Here is a 20,488-nt window from a genome sequence, read left to right on the forward strand (position 1 = left end):
TATTCATTTACATAATGCACAAGTTGATGAATAACTTATTAGATGGAATGAATATCTATCAAAATAATGCACAAGTTGATGAATAAATAAATGGAGTGAATATTTATTTACATAATGCTCAAGATGATGAGTAACTTAATAAATGGACTTAATATTTATCTGCATAATGCACAAGTTGATGAATAACTTAATAAATGGAATGAATATTTATTTAGATAATGCACAAATTGATGAATAACTTAATAAATGGAATTAATATTTATTTGCATGACGCACAAGTTGATGAGTAACTTTATAAATGGAATGAGTATTTATTTAAATAATGGGCAAATTGATGAATATTTTAATAAATGAAATCAATATTTATTTACATAATGCAAAAGTTGATGAGTAATTTACGAATCGATTGGTGACTAATATCGTCTTAATTCACGAACGAGTCTTTTAAAAGAAAGAATTCTCTTTGTGAAAACAACAACAAATATAGAGAAATTATATTTCCGCAAGTTCTGATTCCTTCGCATTGAATAATAGAAAAACAATAGAGAATTCAACTAATAGATTTTGCCCTGAAAAACAAAATATATTTTGGAAATTCATGTATCCGGGATATATATATATATATATATATATATATATATATATATATATATATATATATATATATATATATATATATATATATATATATATATATATATATATATATATATATATATATATATATATATATATATATATATATATATATATATATATATATATTTTTCCTAGCTTCGAATGGTTGTGTGCATTTTGTGACGACATATTCACAAATAAAACATTCAGACTGATACAATATACACTAGAAAAAAAAGACCATTTAAACTAAATGAATGAGATCGTATACTCAGATGAAAGAGTAACGTTGCAAGGCCCCTCACCACCCATCCTCACAAAAAATAAAATAAAACTCACTTAAAGTAGAAACGAAATAATAAAAAAAAAAGTCCTTTCCCCCATTCAGATCGGGGCGCTATCTACTACCCTCGCCCACCAAATTCCTAGTTCCAAATGACATTTCATCCTCTCTTTACTGTCAAGCCCGACCATCATCGCAGCCGTGACAGGGCCTGATGGTGTGTACATCCTTTTGATTTGCCGATGTCACAAAACAACGAGACAAACCTTTTCTCTCTCTCTGTCTTTTTTTTTTTTTTTTTTTTTTGCTCAATTCGGCGAGACTGCCGATGTTATCTCCATTTTGCAGCTTGGGCAAAGAAAGGAATGACTCGCCTGGATGCAAAAACTCCCGCGCCGAAGTATTCCGTTATTTTATGTTGCCAGGGAGGGATGGGGATTGCCATGGATAAGAGCCGAGTTTTTTTCCCCTCTATTTTTTTTTTCTTTTTATTAATGGAGTGAAAATCAAAGGGCAAATACGTATAGCTTTTCTAGTTGTCACTAATTTTCAAGCACAACGTTTGTCTAGTCATCATTTCGTATTTGATTTCCATGTTTAGAAAAAATTATTGTAGATAGTGGGTAACAGACTTTAATTTATATATTTTCTCTGTGTGGGGGTCTCAAGACCGCTCTATTTCAGTTCATTTATCCGTCTATTGAGAGAAAATGAGCTAAAGTCATCAATCAACAGATTCATGTTAAGTCATTCTAAGAAGTGAACATGATGTAGCAGAAAGGCTCAACCTTACACCCAAATTGAACATCAGGGAACCTATAACTGGCTCTGTAATGTTTTCGCCAATCCGTCACTGAGTACACAGTATGAATCTCTTAAGATGTCTGAATTGACTGGTTACTTTACGATATCCACACTCCAGCTTGGTACTTTTCTGTGTACAGGTCTTATAATATCAAATCATAAGTGGTCCTTCTATTTAAGGATATCATATCTCCTTCACATCCTTAGATTTCTTTTCCTTTTGGCCTTAACTCCATTGATTTGCTAGAATTACTTTAATCATAATCATTTTAGTTGGGGCGGGCCTTTAGAATATTTAACATTTGACGCATCGCAAAACTCAAGCCCGAGAGACACATATTCAAAAGGACATTGTTGCATAAAAAAAGAGAGAATAATAGTTGCTAAAGGGAGATATCTTTTCATAGGATAATTTCATTTGTCATGGCCACCCATTCAGATAATTCTAAAATTAACGAACCAATTTGAGAAGGGTAATAAAAAAGAACGAGAAGAATATAGAAGCTCCGAACAAACTTGAAAACAGGTTCCAAAAGAAAGCTACATTTCAACTGACACAAAAAAAAAAAAAAAATAGAGGCACGAAATGGATTCGTTCGCTGCAGAGAATGGCCTGACATAGAGGAGAAGTAAGACTTGCTGAATGCCGTGACATTTTAGTCACAAAGTCTATGAAATTTATGGTACGACATTCGCTTCTTTATAGCTTGAGAATTCCCGAGAGAGAGAGAGAGAGAGAGAGAGAGAGAGAGAGAGAGAGAGAGAGAGAGAGAGAGAGAGAGAGAATATTGATATCACAAAACGGAGAAAACTCCGTATTAATGAGGTTTGACGGAATGCACGAAATTAATTAGGCATATATTAGAGATGAAATATGAAAAAATATGAATGGAGAAAGTTACTAACAGAGAACTATGCAAATGCTGAGACAAATGTACCACCTGTTCCCAGAATTCCATAGGACGAAAGAGAGAATAGTACAGCAAAGAAAGAATCACGCCTAGATTATACCCAAAGGCCAACCGATCATTTGGGATAACAAATAAAGTTCGCAGAAGAATATACAGTTTCCAAGACCATTCACCAGACGCCATATCTCAACGTCAAAATACCTTGGTTCGGCGATAACTCTTGAAAGAGCTTTAGTGAACTCCGACGGTAGACTTCCTTTCAGATCTCACGCGTGCCCATTGCCGAAGTATAAGGGACAGAAAAACTTTTATTAGGCACTGAAGATAATCTAAAAGTTAAGAAAACTGCTTTCTATGGGGATCATTTTCAATTCAGCCATCGCCAAATTATCCCTTCTTTGTTGATACTCGCATAAAATAATGTAAACTCCAACGCACGAAATCGATTATGTCGGTGATGAAAAAGTTAAGTAATACATTACGCAATTCGTTCTGTGCCTGCATATATATTTAGTTAATATATACTGCATATATATATATATATATATATATATATATATATATATATATATATATATATATATATATATATATATATATATATATATATATATATATATATATATATATATATATATATCTAGAGACAGAGACAAACAGAGGGACAGAGACAGAGAGAGAGATGAGACAACTATGTTTTAGATGAATTATAAGCATTTTTGATGCATTGTTCATTCCTAATACCCAATGACTTAAAAGAACATCTGCATTAAAAAGAGAGAGTAAGAGAGTATCTCTAAGAAAGGCCCTAAAAGAATGCTATGCTCCTAAATAAAGCAAAGCTATAAATGCTTGTAGAATTCTCTTTCCGAATAAACCAAAAGCGTAGCTAGAAGCGAGAGAGAGAGAGAGAGAGAGAGAGAGAGAGAGAGAGAGAGAGAGAGAGAGAGAGAGAGAGAGAGAGAGAATTTACAAGGACAAGTCTTCGCCCTTTGTTTCAAAAACAAGACGCACTCATAAAAAAAAAGAGGAAAAACTTTATTGTCCTGAAATCGTCGAGAGTTGCCATTCACACTGAACGACTCCGGGGTAGAATTTGCATCGGGAGAAGAAGAAGAAGAAGAAGAAGAAGAAGAAGAAGAAGAAGAAGAAGAAGAAGAAGAAGAAGACAAGAGCCGAAAGCAAAGAAAAGCCGATTGACCAACTTTTCGTTGCCTTATCTCCTGAGTATCGCTCCCCGTCAAGTCACTTTTCGCTCTGGTCGTTTCCTCCCGACGCGTCTTGGTTTTACATTTCGTCAATCTGATTTTCTTCTTTTTATCTTGCATTCTGTAGTATTTGTCCAAGTCTTTCTTTTTATCATCATTCAGATATTATGTTATTTTTGGCTCTAGGCTTTTCCTATTACATTTTCCTTTTATCCTTTTATTCATCGTCAGTCAGATTTTTTTAGTCTTATTAATTGTTCTTTTCTAGTCGTACCTTTATTCTTCTCTTATTATTCAAGTCCAATTTTATTCTTGTTCTTATTGTTACGTCATTATTACGGCAATGTATATAGATTTGCTCAATTTTAATAACATACCCAACTAAGTCACTTATATCACCTTGTATTTCATTAAAAATTATTTTTCCTCGTCATTCTTTATAGTGCAGGTAACTTTTGAACATTGTTTTTTCAAAGTACCTTTATTAGTATCAGTCTATTTATTTTTTACTGTTTACGATTCTTATTAGTTCCATAGCTTCCATTCAATATTATCTATCGTTTACATTGCAAATAAATTTGATCGTGGGTCTTTCTTATCTATTCTTTTCAAGGCGTCGCTGATTTGCTTCAGTCAGCTGTGGTTGTCTTTAAAAATATTCTTCTTTATTATATTATATTTAAGACTATTTCCTGCCATGCTTTCTTCCCTGGGCACCTCTTTGTTTTCCATCGTGCCAATCTCAATTTTTTCTCTCTTTTCTCTGTTGTTCCTTTCTGGTTTACCCTTTTAGAAGCTTTTTTCTTTCTCTTTACTTTTATTTACATGTTCCCCTTTACTCAATATCAGTTTTTTATTTCCTATATTTCTTGTTTCTGCCTTCCTAGTCTTTGTCCATTTCCATATTGGAAGAAAATGCGACATCCATTCATAAACTCAAACACTGGAGAATTTTGGATAATTCTTTGTTCATAAACATCAAACAGAAATCTCAAAACGGTTTCGATCGTCTCTGAGCAGGGTACGAACATACCTTATAACTCTTTATTATTTTTCACATATTTTTGGTTATTTTCACAAAAATAACAAAATGAATTTTTACTAAATTCTGTAGCTTATCTCTGGGAGGTTTTGTTTAAGGTCAAACTCGTCTGTCTGTTTGAACTGCTTCGTGAAAGATAAGCAATTGGTTTTGATGAGACTTGGTGAAAACACTGTATGATGAATCTTTGATGATTTTGTCCACATAACACAATGCGGAATCATCATAAATATTTCATTACCTACAGAAATTCTTCAAGATATTTTTTCATCAAAATTTCATTAAAATTCATTCATCTACTCTCCAAATCCTCAATGGGTCTATGTTCTGTTTTTACTGAAAGTGCGTGAGTTAAGAAGATAGAATCATCAAAACACTAGAATTTTGAATGGACAAGCAAAGTTTTGATAGGGGAGAGACAATAAAAAACGAAATGGCCCAAAAGTTTCTCATATCATTTCAGTGAGTTATATGGCAATATGAATAGGCAGCAGCCTCTCACTATGAAGGCTTCCATTCATCAATGATAATAGTTAAAATTAAATAACTTAGCAAAATGTTAGAAACAGACATATCTTCCCTACATTGTAAAAGTGGTAAGTGAAACAGAAATCTACGACGAATTTCGGCAAAAGCCGGGTGGGTCTTATGAGATCCTAAAGCCTATTGAGGAAGAGTGATTGAAGCGTAACAACCGGAATTTCAAATATATTGACTCTCCATTGGCACCTCATTTAATATTGATTAAAGGGAAGTAATCTGCCGTTCTCTTATTCGAATTCGAGATCTATGTTGTTGCCAGTCAAAGCGTTCAAAATGCTGGAATTGGCGTCGAGTACTGACTAGGAAATTCCTATCTGGCGCGCATTCTGTTAAAGCGGTTTACAAAATGATGTCTGAGTGTGTGTGTGTGCATATATATATATATATATATATATATATATATATATATATATATATATATATATATATATATATATATATATATATATATATATATATATATATATATATATATATATATATATATATACAGTATGTATATATATATATATATATATATATATATTCCTTTGAAAAGTTGTACTTACACATACGCACAAGCGTCTTCACACACACCCACATACACCAACACACAAGCACACACACATATACAGTATATATGTACTGTATATGTGTGTATGTGCCTGTTGGTGTGAACACGTATGTGCATATGTGTAAGTGCAACCTTTCAAAGGGAAAATTGAGGATAATGAAAACAATGAAAACAAAACGGGAAGAGTTCTTCTCTATAAGCAGACGTAGTAAAAACAATTACTGTTTCAACGGCATTCGACGTATACAAAGTCGCCTATGTTTTTATTATATTTTTCTCGTCAGGAGGTAGATCATATAACGAATTCACCAGTGACATGGAATCATATACTGCGGTCATGGTCGTGTATTTATTAGCTCGTACATTTAGACACGTCCCCAGGTGTCCATGTAGAGAGAATAAAATATTAAGGCGTATAGGTATATATAATGGTGTTGGAAGTTTACGATTAGCCGACTACTCAGGTGCGTGGGTGGTGGAAACACCAGTAATGACTATAACTCTATACAGTGTCTTCATATAGTGATGGTAATAATCATGGAATATTTTTTCACAAGGTCGGACTCCTTAAAGCATGAGTCATTGGTAGTTCTAACCAGTGCTTCATACGATCTTCCAGTATTGGCCAAAGGGTCGTTCTCCATGACTTAAACTCAACTTATTTGTGATATGCAAGAGGTAAGTTGCCGACATGTGCTTATGACATATTTTACTGTAGTGCGGACCCAACATAGTACTGTAAGTGTGTAATGACTGGCTACGTTATTTTAAGTTTTTATTTTTAAAGCGATGAATTAAAAATACAAGATTAATTTGTCAATGGCCGGATCTTATCGCCCTCTGAAAGCAATTTATTAAATGCCTATGAAAAGTTGAGAGAGAGAGAGAGAGAGAGAGAGAGAGAGAGAGAGAGAGAGAGAGAGAGAGAGAGAGAGAGAGAGATACTTCATCTTGGAAGGCGTAACAGCCTCCGGCTATCACCTCAATACCTAGCGCCCATACTCCTCTCCAACATAACGTACTATGGAGTAGCCGATATCCATACCGTAACTCGTCGGTGGGAAAACGAACTGTCGGGCATTAGGGGGTAACATCGCATGCGGAGGGTATTAGTATGCAACCCTTTACCGTGAAATATTACCTCAGTGCGTGTGAATTATTGCCCTAGAGGACGGAGGCTTATTTGATTTCAAGGAGAGTGCAATCAATTTGTATCCATCCCTCAAAGAAGCTGAACCATTTTGACCTGTGTATCTGTTCCCGTTTGTTTTTGTACGTGGTACTACGTATGCGTATTGATTGTTTTGTATTTCGTTTAATGCATAATATAGTTTATGTTTTAATGATCACTAGATGTTAATAATTTTTGAAGGTATGAAGATATTGCATTACGGATGTATAGCCACAAAGATAACTCGTGTGTATATATATATATATATATATATATATATATATATATATATATATATATATATATATATATATATATATATATATATATATATATATATATATATATATATATATATATATATATATATATATATATATATATATATATATATATATATATATATATATATATATATATATATATATATAGAGAGAGAGAGAGAGAGAGAGAGAGAGAGAGAGAGAGAGAGAGAGAGAGAGAGAGAGAGAGAGAGAGTCACAGCATTTATGCTCAGTTGGAGAATATTCTAGCAACCATAGCATGAAATTACTGCAAATTCATTTGAAATATGTTTCTACTAAATTGTCTATTGAATCACAAGCTTTTCTTTTTTCTAACGCAAAAGTTACATTTGCTTCTACTAAAATACCGTTCCGTAGACCGTTCTCAAGAACAGATATGAAGTTTTGCCACTGTCAGCCAGTCTAAAAATAATGCGCTTTAACGAGGCTGCTATAAGAAGTGATCAAATTAAGAATGATGATTAGGTATCTGAATATATAATTAACTTAACGTACCTAAGTGCATCCTCATGCTATTTACGATTCATGGAAGCTGTTTGTTAAAATGTAATTACCGCTCAGTGAAATTTTGGCAAAGGTATCACCTCCTCTTGAAGCAGCGACCAACGGGATTTGAAATTCAATATTTTCTAGTCCTGGAAGTACTAAATAAAAAAAATGGAAGACGAAAATCAGTAAGCAGTAAAAAAAATCTTAGCACCTAACATAGATTTAAAGACACAACAAATAACATTATTATTATTATTATTATTATTATTATTATTATTATTATTATTATTATTATTATTATTATTATTATTATTATATGGAAAAGTGTATAAGACAACGCAGAAGAGAAAGAAAGTAAATAACAAATAAACCAAAAAAATCAACAAATGCGAAAGCCTACAAACAATAGTAGCAAAATGGATAAAGAAATTTGAGGCTTTTGTAAAATAAAAGCAAGAGTTAAAATTCTGTGGAATAATTAAACTAAGTGCCATATTTTCATAAACATTTTTAAGCCGACCCTAATTGGTATTATTACAACTTAGACAAAGAGTAATGGGATGTAAATTATATTTTTATGGAGTAAAAAAAAAGTTAATTGCCATTAAAAATAATGTTAAATGTACCTATGTGAATATTGTTTTAATTTCTGTGTGAGAATATGAATTGTTTTTTACTAACAGTTCTTTGGCATAAAATATGAAACGTTTATAAACTATAAAACGTTTTAAATGTCGTCATACGTGAACATTTCGTTAGCATCATCGACAACACTTTGCTTTGTTTCCCCGCTCTGGAATTGTCAATAAAAAGAAGAAAAAACTATCTTTAAAAAGGCAGATTCTTCGGAAGTTCGTGACTGAGAAATGTCACCAAACTTTCCTTTCTTCCTTCGGTTCCGCCTGAACATTTCCTTTATCCGCTGTGATATCGTTGGAGAGGCCGCCGCTGTATCTTCGAACTTCGAAGTCGTTGGGAAGAAGGAGGCCGGTGAGGTGACGAGTACCAGTGGGTCTGGGCTTCAAGATTTTTCTTTTTCTTCTTTCTATTTTTATTTCATAAGCTGATTTTTTTCGCGTTGTTTACTTGCAGTAGACTTGAGCATTTACTAGACGCTGTACTGACATCACTGTTCAAGTGGGCAGAGGGAAGAGTTAGTGCCTTCAGTACACATCACGTGGTGCATTGTAGGCATTACTAAGGTGTGTATACCAAAGTTCCTTCGGCCCCTAGTTATTATCCACTTTTTGGGCCTTGTTCCAATCTTGCTGTTCAACACCTCTGACTGTTGCATCTTGATGTATTTGTGCTGTTTTCCCAGTCTACCTTCAGATCCTTGTACTTATTTTTCTGGATATCTTTATCTTGCTGTCCAACCACTCCTTATGTATATATACACACACACACACACCCATATATATATGTATATAGGTATGTATATAAAGTCAAAGAGAGAGAGAGAGAGAGAGAGAGAGAGAGAGAGAGAGAGAGAGAGAGAGAGAGAGAGAGAGAGTCTGAAAAGTGTTGATGAAAAATACAGTAAGGCAAAACTGAGCAAAATATTGATTTCCCAAGGGTCCTTGTGCTTGGACTCTCCGACTTTTTCCCCCCTGTCATCCGGCTGAATTTTGAAGCACATCAATTTGCAAGCTAATTTCTAATTTAAATAAGTATTATACATAATTATCATAGGCCCATGCCAGAGCCATTCATGAGTGCCATATTCTAGGAACAACTCGTTTGTCAGTTACTTATTTATATCACTCAATACTTCCTCTGATTCCTTCTCTTCATAAGGAAGAGTTTTGTTTTGGGTACTTCAAGAGTTAATTTTCTTTGACATTAATACCGATTAATTAGTGTCTGCTGCAGTAAGTAGGCTGTCCACACATGCGCATATTGCCTCGAGTATGTTTCTTTAATCTCTATATACTGTATGTGTAAACATAATTCTGTTGAAATGATGTTGCGACACAGAAAACATATATACATATGTATGTATGTATGTATGTATGTACGTATGTATGCATGTCTTTCTATCTGTCTGTCTCTCTGTATGTTTGAATTATTATTCGTATGCTCACATTTGTCCCCCTTAGCTTCAAAGAGAAATTATTATTTCATCTCCTAGAATTGTTAAATAATATCACACTTATTTTCATAAAATTTTTGTTAATATTAATTATATATTATGAACATTTCATGCTGAAAGAAGACTGAATGGCCGATGCTTATTCAGAATAGCAGGCCACATGAGGAAACAGAAAAATATTACCCAAGGAAAACGTAACATGAGTCACAAGGCGTACTCTTCTTTAGAATCCAGAAAATCAACAAGTCATCATAATAAGCTACCTTTCTGAAAGCTTCAACCGTGCGTTATTTCGAAACGGAATTACACCAGAGAAATATAACTTTTGTCAGAGCCGAATCGCATAATACCACACTCTTTGTAAATTGCGATATCGTTTTTGACAGCAGATCCACAGATGTCATTTTTGTGTTTTGCAATCACCCAGAGGGAAATTTATGACGAAAGTTAGATCCAGCATTTGAACGAATTTATGCTCCGCTGACTAGAGCCCTTGTTTGTTCGAATTTTATTAGTATCTTCAAAATCTATTAATGTTTATGGCTTTTGCTGAAGTAAAGTTTGTTATTATTATTATTATTATTATTATTATTATTATTATTATTATTGAGTAACATTTGGGACTTCAATACTATCTCAGTTTATACAGGAAGTGTTTCTTGAAATACAAGGCATAAGATATATAATCATTGCTCTCTGCCTTCTTTATACTCGAATAAAAAAACAATAACTGTAGTAAAGAGAAGGAAGCTATTATTTCAATGTAATGCCGAGGAGCTAATGAAGGAAAAGCCTATTAAACGAGACATCCTCTCAGATTAGTCCCTGGACGTTCTTGTCGATGCCGGCAATATCAGGAAAATTATCGCTGTAATTCGATACTGAGACATTTCAGGTTTAAAAGACGATGAAGGCGAATGATGACCTGCCATGGAAGGACCTTTTGTAAGTCTTTTATCAATATAGCTTCCCATTTTATTAGGCTCACAAACACCAACTCATCCCCAGCATCCCTAAAGACATCATCACCATAATTTAGCTGAAGCACCACCATTCCTGCAGGAGGAGGAGGAGGATGAGGAGGAGGAGGAGGAGGAGGAGGAGGAGGAGGAGGAGGAGGAGGAGGAGGAGGAGGGGTGGGGGAAGGAGGCAGCAGCAAAATGCAGATGAAAAAGGAAGCGAGAGAGCAGCGAGGACAAATGAATATTCAAAAACTTATTTAGCGAGGAAGAGAATCGTCAGTGAAGAATCCTCAGCGAGAGTCATCCTAGAGGAGATGGAGACAGAAGGGAGAATGAGAGTGGAGAGACAGCAGGGGTAGGGGTTGAGTGCCACGGGGTTGGCAGGAGTATGGGAGATGGCTGGGCGGTTGTTTGTGGGGGGGAGGTGGGGTGGGCTCTGGGATTCAGAACTGAATCGGGGCTCATTCACAGTAATATACAATAAATCTCACAGCCTAAGTGAGACGCAAATGGAAAAACTTCACCTCAATTCATCATAACTTTTTAATAACATTGAGACCATTAAGGCTTGAAAGCGTTACTCGCTCTCACACACAGAAACACTTTCGGAGGACTTGTAGTGTCCGTGCAAATCTCATCTCCCGTGTGGAGCCACTGCCACCGTGACTACCCCTGGCGAGTAAAAGGGGAGAGGGAGAGTGAGGGAGGGGTGGAAGGGCAGGGGGTAGGGGGAATGCGAATTCAGAGGTAATATAAGATAAACTGAGAAAGAGAGAGAGAGGGAGAGAGAAAAGTAATCACTCGAGGAAAGATATTACGACATACAGAGAGAGATGGGAACGCGAATTGAAAGAGTATGTCATACTAGAGAGAGAGAGAGAGAGAGAGAGAGAGAGAGAGAGAGAGAGAGAGAGAGAGAGAGAGAGTGAGAGAAGGGGGGACGTTTACATTAAAACGAATCATTAAACATTGGAGAGAGAGAGAGAGAGAGAGAGAGAGAGAGAGAGAGAGAGAGAGAGAGAGAGAGAGAGAGAACTGAAATGAATGATAGGTGAGAGGTATTATATGGCATAACTGTTAAAGGAGAGAGTAAAAATTACAAATTAAAAACTTGATTTCCCAGTTTAAAGTATCTGCTCAAAGAAAATATATTTATCATTGTTCGAACATATCTTAAAATGACAATAAGCATGAAAAATGTTCTGTAAATATCACAGAATTTGTAAAAATATTAAGTTCAAAGAACACCAACCTTGTGTTGATAAAAGAAAAGGTTATATTTCATTTGAGAAAAATCAATAAAAATTAGATAAGAAAATATAACATTTTCACGAAGATTCTTATAAAAAAAATTTTCATTGTGTTAATTTTCCCGCTATGAAACAACCATTTGAGGAGAGCTATTCTATTTTTGTACTCGATAATTTTGTAAAAATTTTCATTGAACATACACTGGGTAGGACAGGTCAGTGGTTTAGCCGTAACCCTTCCAATGCTTTGGTCCCAAGTTCTTTAAAGCTCAAATCGTTGACAGGATTTTCACTGAAACACGACCTAAGTTCCGTTGAGAGTTAGAAAAGGGTGCTTTTAACGGCGCGTATGTACTGCTTAGTCAGCAGTACCTGCTGGCTTACCCTCCAAGGTCTTACGTGGGTAATAAGCTTGCTCATGCTGTACGCACTCTTCAAGTTCGGTCTGTAGGACGTTGTGTATAAGTACAGTAACATGGCCCTTGCCTCTATTGGCAATCAGAGACCTTCAAACTTTCTTCTTCCTCATTAGTTCCCCTTACAGGTAAATGGTTAGGATGTCTTAGGTTGAAATTGCCTACCACAGAAAAATCTATTTAAGATTTTGTATCCTACTACTGATTGCGGCAGTTCAGCCTAAGGAAATTACCATGTAATTCATTTTCTTGACATAATCATTTATATGAAACTCATATAGTAGCTGTTTACCCAAACATTCACCCACGTTTTTCGTTACTCTTAATGGTGTGTCAGGTGATCAGGTCAAGAATAATGTAAAATCTAGAAAACAGTCGATGAAGATACATTCCGTTGTCCGTTAATTGAAACCTGAACCATTTCGATTAAAGCTCATCCTAACCTTATTCATAGCAATTTCCACTCGAATAAATGGTACTCTTTTAAAGCCTCTGGTCTATCCTTAACATAGATACGAAGCAAAAACAAGGTGTATAATGAATACCACTTTAAAATTATTAATAAAGAGTGAACTCGGTCACGCTATTAGTCTTCGAAACATGACTTATTTCTTTTTAACTTACTGTATTGACAATGAAAACTTCCATATCTTAAGCTATGAAGTGCTTTTGAGAACTCCAGTATTACAGGGAAAGATACAGGTTGGCATATCCATAAACCACATGACTTCAGAAGTAAAAGAAAAAAAAAAGAGCAAAAATAGCATTAGAAAGCCTCTCTTTAAGCGCTGATTTCCTAGAGAGAGAGAGAGAGAGAGAGAGAGAGAGAGAGAGAGAGAGAGAGAGAGAGAGAGAGAGAGAGAGAGATGGCGGCAGAAGGAAGAATCCACGAAATTTGGCGGTGAGATTGGGTGAAAGGAGGAATAACTTGAGGGATAATAACTTAATGTCTGATAAGAAGGAGGCGGGGAAAATGGAGAAGGAATAGGAGGAGGAGGAGGAGGGAGGAGGAGGAGAGAGAGAGAGAGAGAGAGAGAGAGAGAGAGAGAGAGAGAGAGAGAGAGAGAGATCTTGCCAATATTTGGTAAGGCAAGTAAAGGAAAGGAGGGATAACATTAGGGAGATTTACTAAACGTCTGATAAGCAGAAAACAAAGAGAGAGAGAGAGAGAGAGAGAGAGAGAGAGAGAGAGAGAGAGAGAGAGAGAGAGTGGTTCACAGCTCATTTAGTTTTCGCTTTTGCCTGCATTGAAATATAACACCTCCAGTGTGCAGACAAATGTATATAAACACAGCTATTGATATAAATAGTAATACCGGCAATAATGAAATTTCCATGCTCTTATATTCGTGGCTGCTTTTGGTAAATCAAAAATTTACCTATGAATCAAATGTGTTTTTTTGGTTGCACTGGCACGAGTTTATAACTGCTAATTAGTAAGTAAATTGAATTTTCCATAGTAGGCTTCTTAACGATAATTTAGTTGTAAATAGAAGTGAATTGGGTGATGAAGCAGTTCATAAAATGAAGGTAATTAGAACATTTGATTATTCATCTGGAAGCACAGGCCTCGTATTTTACCCCTATTGATCGAATAGAATTATGACATTCCCCGGCTAGCCATTTATCTCACGGTGGCTATTATTTTTCTTGCCTAATTAACTGAGATGGTGAATATTTCTTCATTTGCTTCCCAGTTGCCCTAATAAAAGGAAAGTGAATGCTCACACATTTCTATGTGTATTTGCCGGTGATCATTTGTTACACACATGAGCTATGCTGACAAAGTTTTCGTGTGGGCATGTTTCCATTTTAATAGCATCATTAACTGTTATTTAAGCTGTAATGGTAAGACGTATTATGAGTAAATGTAGCTCCTAAGAGTTACTAGTTAACATAAAGATAAATAAATATCGTAAAATCTTCTTACAATTTTCATGAACATTTTATATTTGACATTGAAAAGAACATAATCAATATCGAGGTAAATCTGTAAAGTTCGTCATCATAAAAACTGCCGGAAAATTATACGCCTCTCTGCGTAATTAAAATGCTTTACCTACACTCTAAAACAAGAGGCACTCATAGGTGCAGCGTGAATGTTTGAACCATATTTTATGCTAATTTACTGGAATAAATTGCGCACTTTTTATTCCGCATAGCATAACGAGTTTCCTGTGTGAAAAATTATTAGAGAAATCTGGCGTTCGAAATTTCAGACACGCTAATAAATAATAATTACGTTAATTTTCAAGTTGTTCATGATGGAAAAGAATGGACTGATGTCCAGATGAACAGGTTTGGAAATATCATCACCATCTAATTTATGCTTCACATTTAAGAGGAAATGATAATGTCAAACTACCTTACCAACTTCAAACTTGAGGTCCTATTCTTTAGAGTATGGATGAAGGAACAGTTACAATATAAACCAACTCTTTTTTGTATTAATGCAGATAGACCTTTACGAATTTTTGGTTTAAAAGTTCTGTGCAAGGCCGTCCCCCTTCTCTCTCTCTCTCTCTCTCTCTCTCTCTCTCTCTCTCTCTCTCTCTCTCTCTCTCTCTCTCTATATATATATATATATATATATATATATATATATGTATGTGTGTGTGTGTGTGTAATATATATATATATATATATATATATATATATATATATATATATATATATATATATATATATATATATATATATGTGTGTGTGTGTGTGTGTGTGTGTATGTGTGTGTGTAATATATATATTTATATACATATATATATATATATATATATATATATATATATATATATATATGTGTGTGTGTGTGTGTGTGTGTGTGTGTGTGTATAAAACACGCAAACATGCACACACAGTAGTAGCATGAATAATATTCACCATTAGCAGAGACGGTGATGCCAGTAAAAATTTTAATTCCTTAGATGAAATCAGTGTTTAATTAAGGATAACAGGAACTGAGTGAACTTACTTCCCGGAATATTACTCCGGAGATGCACACTGATGATGTATTATCAAAGGAATCTTCACTTAAAAGTTGGTTAAACAAAACTGAAAAGGTTACTCAAACGACAGCTAACACAATCAAAGAGGACATACGATATACTTACCCACGGACATCCATAAAAAACGAAATAAACATAAAATCGAAAAGAAAACGCAAACGCGGAAGATATGAGAATAATCATTTCCTCGCATGCTGTGCTAAATTATCTGGGAGAGTTATTTCAGTGTAATTACCTGGGCCTTCGAGCTCAGCTCTACAGCTTGGTCAATGATTTGCATAAGCTTCATACAATGTTCCTGTACTTTACCAGTTATTCGTGGGTTAATTAAATCACTTGTGGTTTTTAGTTTATGTTCTCTGTTTCAAATGTGATTGTTATAAAAATAATACGATGGTGAAATAATCATTCGAATGGACTTATACGTTGTTTTTGGAAAAGGTAAATGGATGATGAAATAAAATTTGGAATGAATGTACAGAATGAAAATATTAATTGGAAATAAATATTTGGAGTCTATTTAACAGCTAACAACATTCATTACCAGAAATAAATGGATATTGAAATAAACTTTTTAGAGCGTTTGACCTAAAAACATTATTCGAAAATTAAGTGTTTGCTTAAACAATGCATACCTAAAATGGTAAGTGACTTCAAAACATGACCATGAATTAAAGCCAATTTTATTGTAAGCTTAACAGATTAAAAATATACATTCAGAATAGAAAAGAATTTAGATAATTAAAACAAAAATAAAAGAGAAATCTTTTACTTATCTTTTCTCTGCGAGAAAAAAAGAAAGCCAAGCCAAGTAAACGATTCGACCTCTAAAATTATTATTGGGTGATATTCTTTCGGCTGCGCCGTGGTTTCTGGGTTCTGTTTGTTTTTGTGGAATTTATTGGCTCTATTTTCTGAATTAACCTGAGTCAGGTTATGAGAACGTTGGAAGTAAAGGTATTCCAGTTACATGACGGGTTTTTGAGTTGTGAAATATTTAAAACGTGTATTGCCTTATCCGCATATTTTATACATATATATATATATATATATATATATATATATATATATATATATATATATATATATATATATATATAGATAGATGTGTGTATGTATGTACATGTATGAATGTGTGTGTGTGCATGTTCCAGCATAACTCTGAAATGCATTGAGCAATTTCAACCAAACTTGGTATACATGTGACTTACTATCTGGGAAAGAATACTGTGGGGGTAAGACATCACTGGTACCAAAGGGGGAAGGGGGTGACATGTAAAAATAAAATAAAACGATAGATATTAGTGTCCAATCCACAGTTTTCGAGGTCGCTGAAATGATTAGTGACACTCCCAATGCCCTTTAGTCCAAGTTCAGCCCTGATAGAAAGGTAGGGTGAGAAGGAGTGGGAAGGGGGCAACATGTAAAAATAACTGAAAACGGCATATATTAGTGTCTAATCTATAGTTTACGAGGTCGCTGAAATGATTAGTGACGCTCCTGATGCCCTTCAGTCCAAGTTCAGCCCTGATAGAAAGGCGGGGTGAGAAGGAGTGGGAAGGGGATGACATGTAAAAATAACTGAAAACGGCATATATTAGTGTCTAATCTATAGTTTTCAAGGTCGCTGAAATTATGAGTGACACTCCCGATGCCATTTCAGTCCAAGTTCAGCCCCGATAGGAAGGGGGAGTGAAAAGGGGTGGGAAGGGGGTGACATGTAAAAATAACTGAAAACGGCATATATTAGTGTCTAATCTATAGTTTTCAAGGTCGCTGAAATGATTGGTGACACTCCCGATGCCCTTTCAGTCCAAGTTCAGTCCCGATAGGAAGGGGGAGTGAAAAGGGGTGGGAAGGGGGTGACATGTAAAAATAATAAAAAACAACAGATATTAATGACTAATCCATAGTTTTTGAGGTCACTAAGATGAATAGTGACACTCCCGATGCCCTTTAAGTCCAAGTTCAGCCCCGATAGGAAGGCGGAGGGGTGAGCTGGGGTGAAATATGAAATGTCAAAAATGCTGGGCAATGTAACTGAAGCAACTATCTTAACAGGAAAGGGAGAGAGAGAGAGAGAGAGAGAGAGAGAGAGAGAGAGAGAAAGTTTATCGGCTGTCATTCTTAGTTTTCCCGGGCAGCACCCGGTTGGTCAGCTAGTATATACGAGTATATATATATATATATATATATATATATATATATATATATATATATATATATATATATGTGTGTGTGTGTGTATATTATATTCATAGATATATATATATATATATATATATATATATATATATATATATATATATATATACACAGTATATATATGTATATATATATATACAGTAAATATATATATGTATATATATATATATATATATATATATATATATATATATATATACACACACACATATATATATACATAACACATACAGGTACAACACACATACAGAACATACAAAATATAATTTCCCTAAAAAATCGCAAAGTTGAAATAAATTCTCTGCCGCTCTGCGAATCTACCTCCCTGTTTTACACACATAGCACATGAGGAGGGTCATCCTCTCTCTCTCTCTCTCTCTCTCTCTCTCTCTCTCTCTCTCTCTCTCTCTCTCTCTCTCTCTCTCTCTCTCTGCTTGCGAAGCACATACCACTGAGTCAATAAAGAGTATCTCATTTTCATTTATAAATGAAACAATAGGATCAACCCTCTCTCTCTCTCTCTCTCTCTCTCTCTCTCTCTCTCTCTCTCTCTCTCTCTCTCTCTCCACCCATTTAATTCAGACACGAATGGCTGTGAACACACGCGATAAAGTAGTTGCATTTCAAAGAACAAACGTTAAAAAACATACAGATTATTACTGTTAAAATTAAGAGTTCAGCTCGTTCTGTAAAAAAAAATATATATAAAAAGTTCTAACGAAGCAGGGAAAAAATAAAGAGGAAATATTACTCATCAGTAAAACATGCAAGTAGCCGTTGCAGCCTTAAAAAACACACACACACATACGGAAAAAAGACCTATTAGAATTCACAACGCATAAGCATAGCAAGAAACGAAGCACACTGAAAAACGACCACGTTCTTAAAAATGAAGAAACGCCACCGAATTCGAATTTGATAAGTGAAGTAAAAAATGAAAACATTGCAGAGAGAGGCTAGATACTCGTGTCAGTCCCGTGCCTTGATATGAGAGGAAGGTGAAGATAAGATTTATAGACCCAGTTTCATTTTGCAGCGAGAGAGTGTTGTTGAAATCTGCAACAAGCCTTCGCTCCCTGGAGCAAACTGTTATGGTATCAAATATGACCCAAAAGGTCAGGATAAGTACATGCACCAGTAATAATGAGTAGCAAGAAATGAAGAATAATAAAATAATTCTTTTCAGCAGCCAAGTAATTTATGCAACAAATCGTCCTGCGCAATGACTGGCTAATCTAGTATCCGAAGAACATTATATTCAAGGAGTAAAGTGAGAATAAATAGAAAGCGTAATTACAGTGAGATATTCTGGAGGAATTTCATAATTTACCACGCAAGTGCTTGACAGTGGGAGCATGAGATGTGCCCTGAAATCAAATTTTTCTTTTTTTGTCGTTTATATTTAAATATTATCATACTATGTTGTCAACTGATGAAAGCAAAACCCAAAACGATATCATTAAAACAAAGAACAAGAAAAGTCTTTACTACTACTTGCCATCTATTTATTCGACCACTAGCGCACAATCCAGAAGGCACTGCACTGAAGGAGAGAGTTGAAAAGCTCTAGTTATCATTCCAGTAATGAAAAACATCATACACCAAGAAGCCCTGCTGTCTGCCGTAGAATTCGAAAGGCTTGGTGTTAGGTAAGTGGAAGGAGAAAGGGCCACATTCACTTTGTCAACGTACCTAATGGTACGACGTAGCCTTCTAATTAGCGCAGCTTAGGAAAGGCCTGGCGGTAAAGGAGAGAAAGGGGAGGTAAAACGGTTTCCCCTAGTTGTAAAAGTCTCCTCTACAAGAGCCATAATTTGTTGCTCAATTTGTCGCTCAAAGAAAACTTTGTCAACACTCCTCTTAAACACTGTTGGATTTCGGCTTTGAGCTACCGCTCTGTTATTTCCGGTATGTAAGTGATTCGGCGAGGTTTTTGTTTCTTACTTGTGCGCGGGAGAATGCTCAAACGTAGTAGGCCTATGAGCTTCTGCCTAAATGACGGAATGGGACCTTCTTTATATGGTTTGAATCCACGATGAATGTTTTATAGTGTTGAGTACACTTTCTGTCTATCTGTCTATCTGTCTATCTATCTATCTATCTACCTATCTATTTAAGACTAATGTGACCGTAAGTGCTAGGTGATAATGTTTTGACATTTTTATTCCACTTTTATGGTGTATGACTTTCGTGTTACAGGTAATTCAAGTTATACTGGCTTCTACAGTAACTTTCTACTCATTTTTAATTCGCCATAGAGAGACAGACAGACAGACAAATTCGAACTCTAAGATCTTATACTATATAAAAATGTTAGCGAAAATTTACCTTTGTCCATTTACTTATTTACTGAGAATGATTTTGAGCATCCAATTTTGAGCTACAATAGTAATCAATATTAAACTTACAGACGGCCTATTTGGAGACCCCAGTAACTTTCTATTCATTTTTAATTCGCCATAGAGAGACAGACATACAGACAGACAGACAGATTCGAACTCTAAGATCTTATGCTAGATAAAAATGTTAGCGAAAATTTACCTTTGTTCATTTACTTATCTACTAAGAATAATTTTGAATATCCAATTTTGAGCTACAATAGTAATCAATATTAAACTTACAGACAGCCTA

The 20,488-nt window shown here is 34.9% G+C and overlaps 1 protein-coding gene across 8 annotated transcripts in view; it reads right to left on the reverse strand.

Moving 5' to 3' along the window:
• Positions 1–20,488, reverse strand: part of LOC136849162 (uncharacterized) — a 744,860-nt gene that overhangs the window by 22,092 nt on the left and 702,280 nt on the right. For 7 of the 8 annotated variants that reach the window (XM_067122257.1, XM_067122259.1, XM_067122255.1 and 4 more), the window contains one exon: positions 7,934–8,082. The exons of the other annotated variant lie outside the window; for it this stretch is intronic. In XM_067122257.1, coding sequence (XP_066978358.1) covers positions 7,934–7,949 — 16 coding nt within the window. In that variant the 5' untranslated portion in view covers positions 7,950–8,082. The remainder of the gene's footprint in view (positions 1–7,933; positions 8,083–20,488) is intronic. 8 annotated transcript variants of the gene reach the window in all.

Source organism: Macrobrachium rosenbergii, chromosome 20 (genome assembly GCF_040412425.1).
Source record: "Macrobrachium rosenbergii isolate ZJJX-2024 chromosome 20, ASM4041242v1, whole genome shotgun sequence".
NCBI lineage: Eukaryota > Metazoa > Arthropoda > Malacostraca > Decapoda > Palaemonidae > Macrobrachium > Macrobrachium rosenbergii.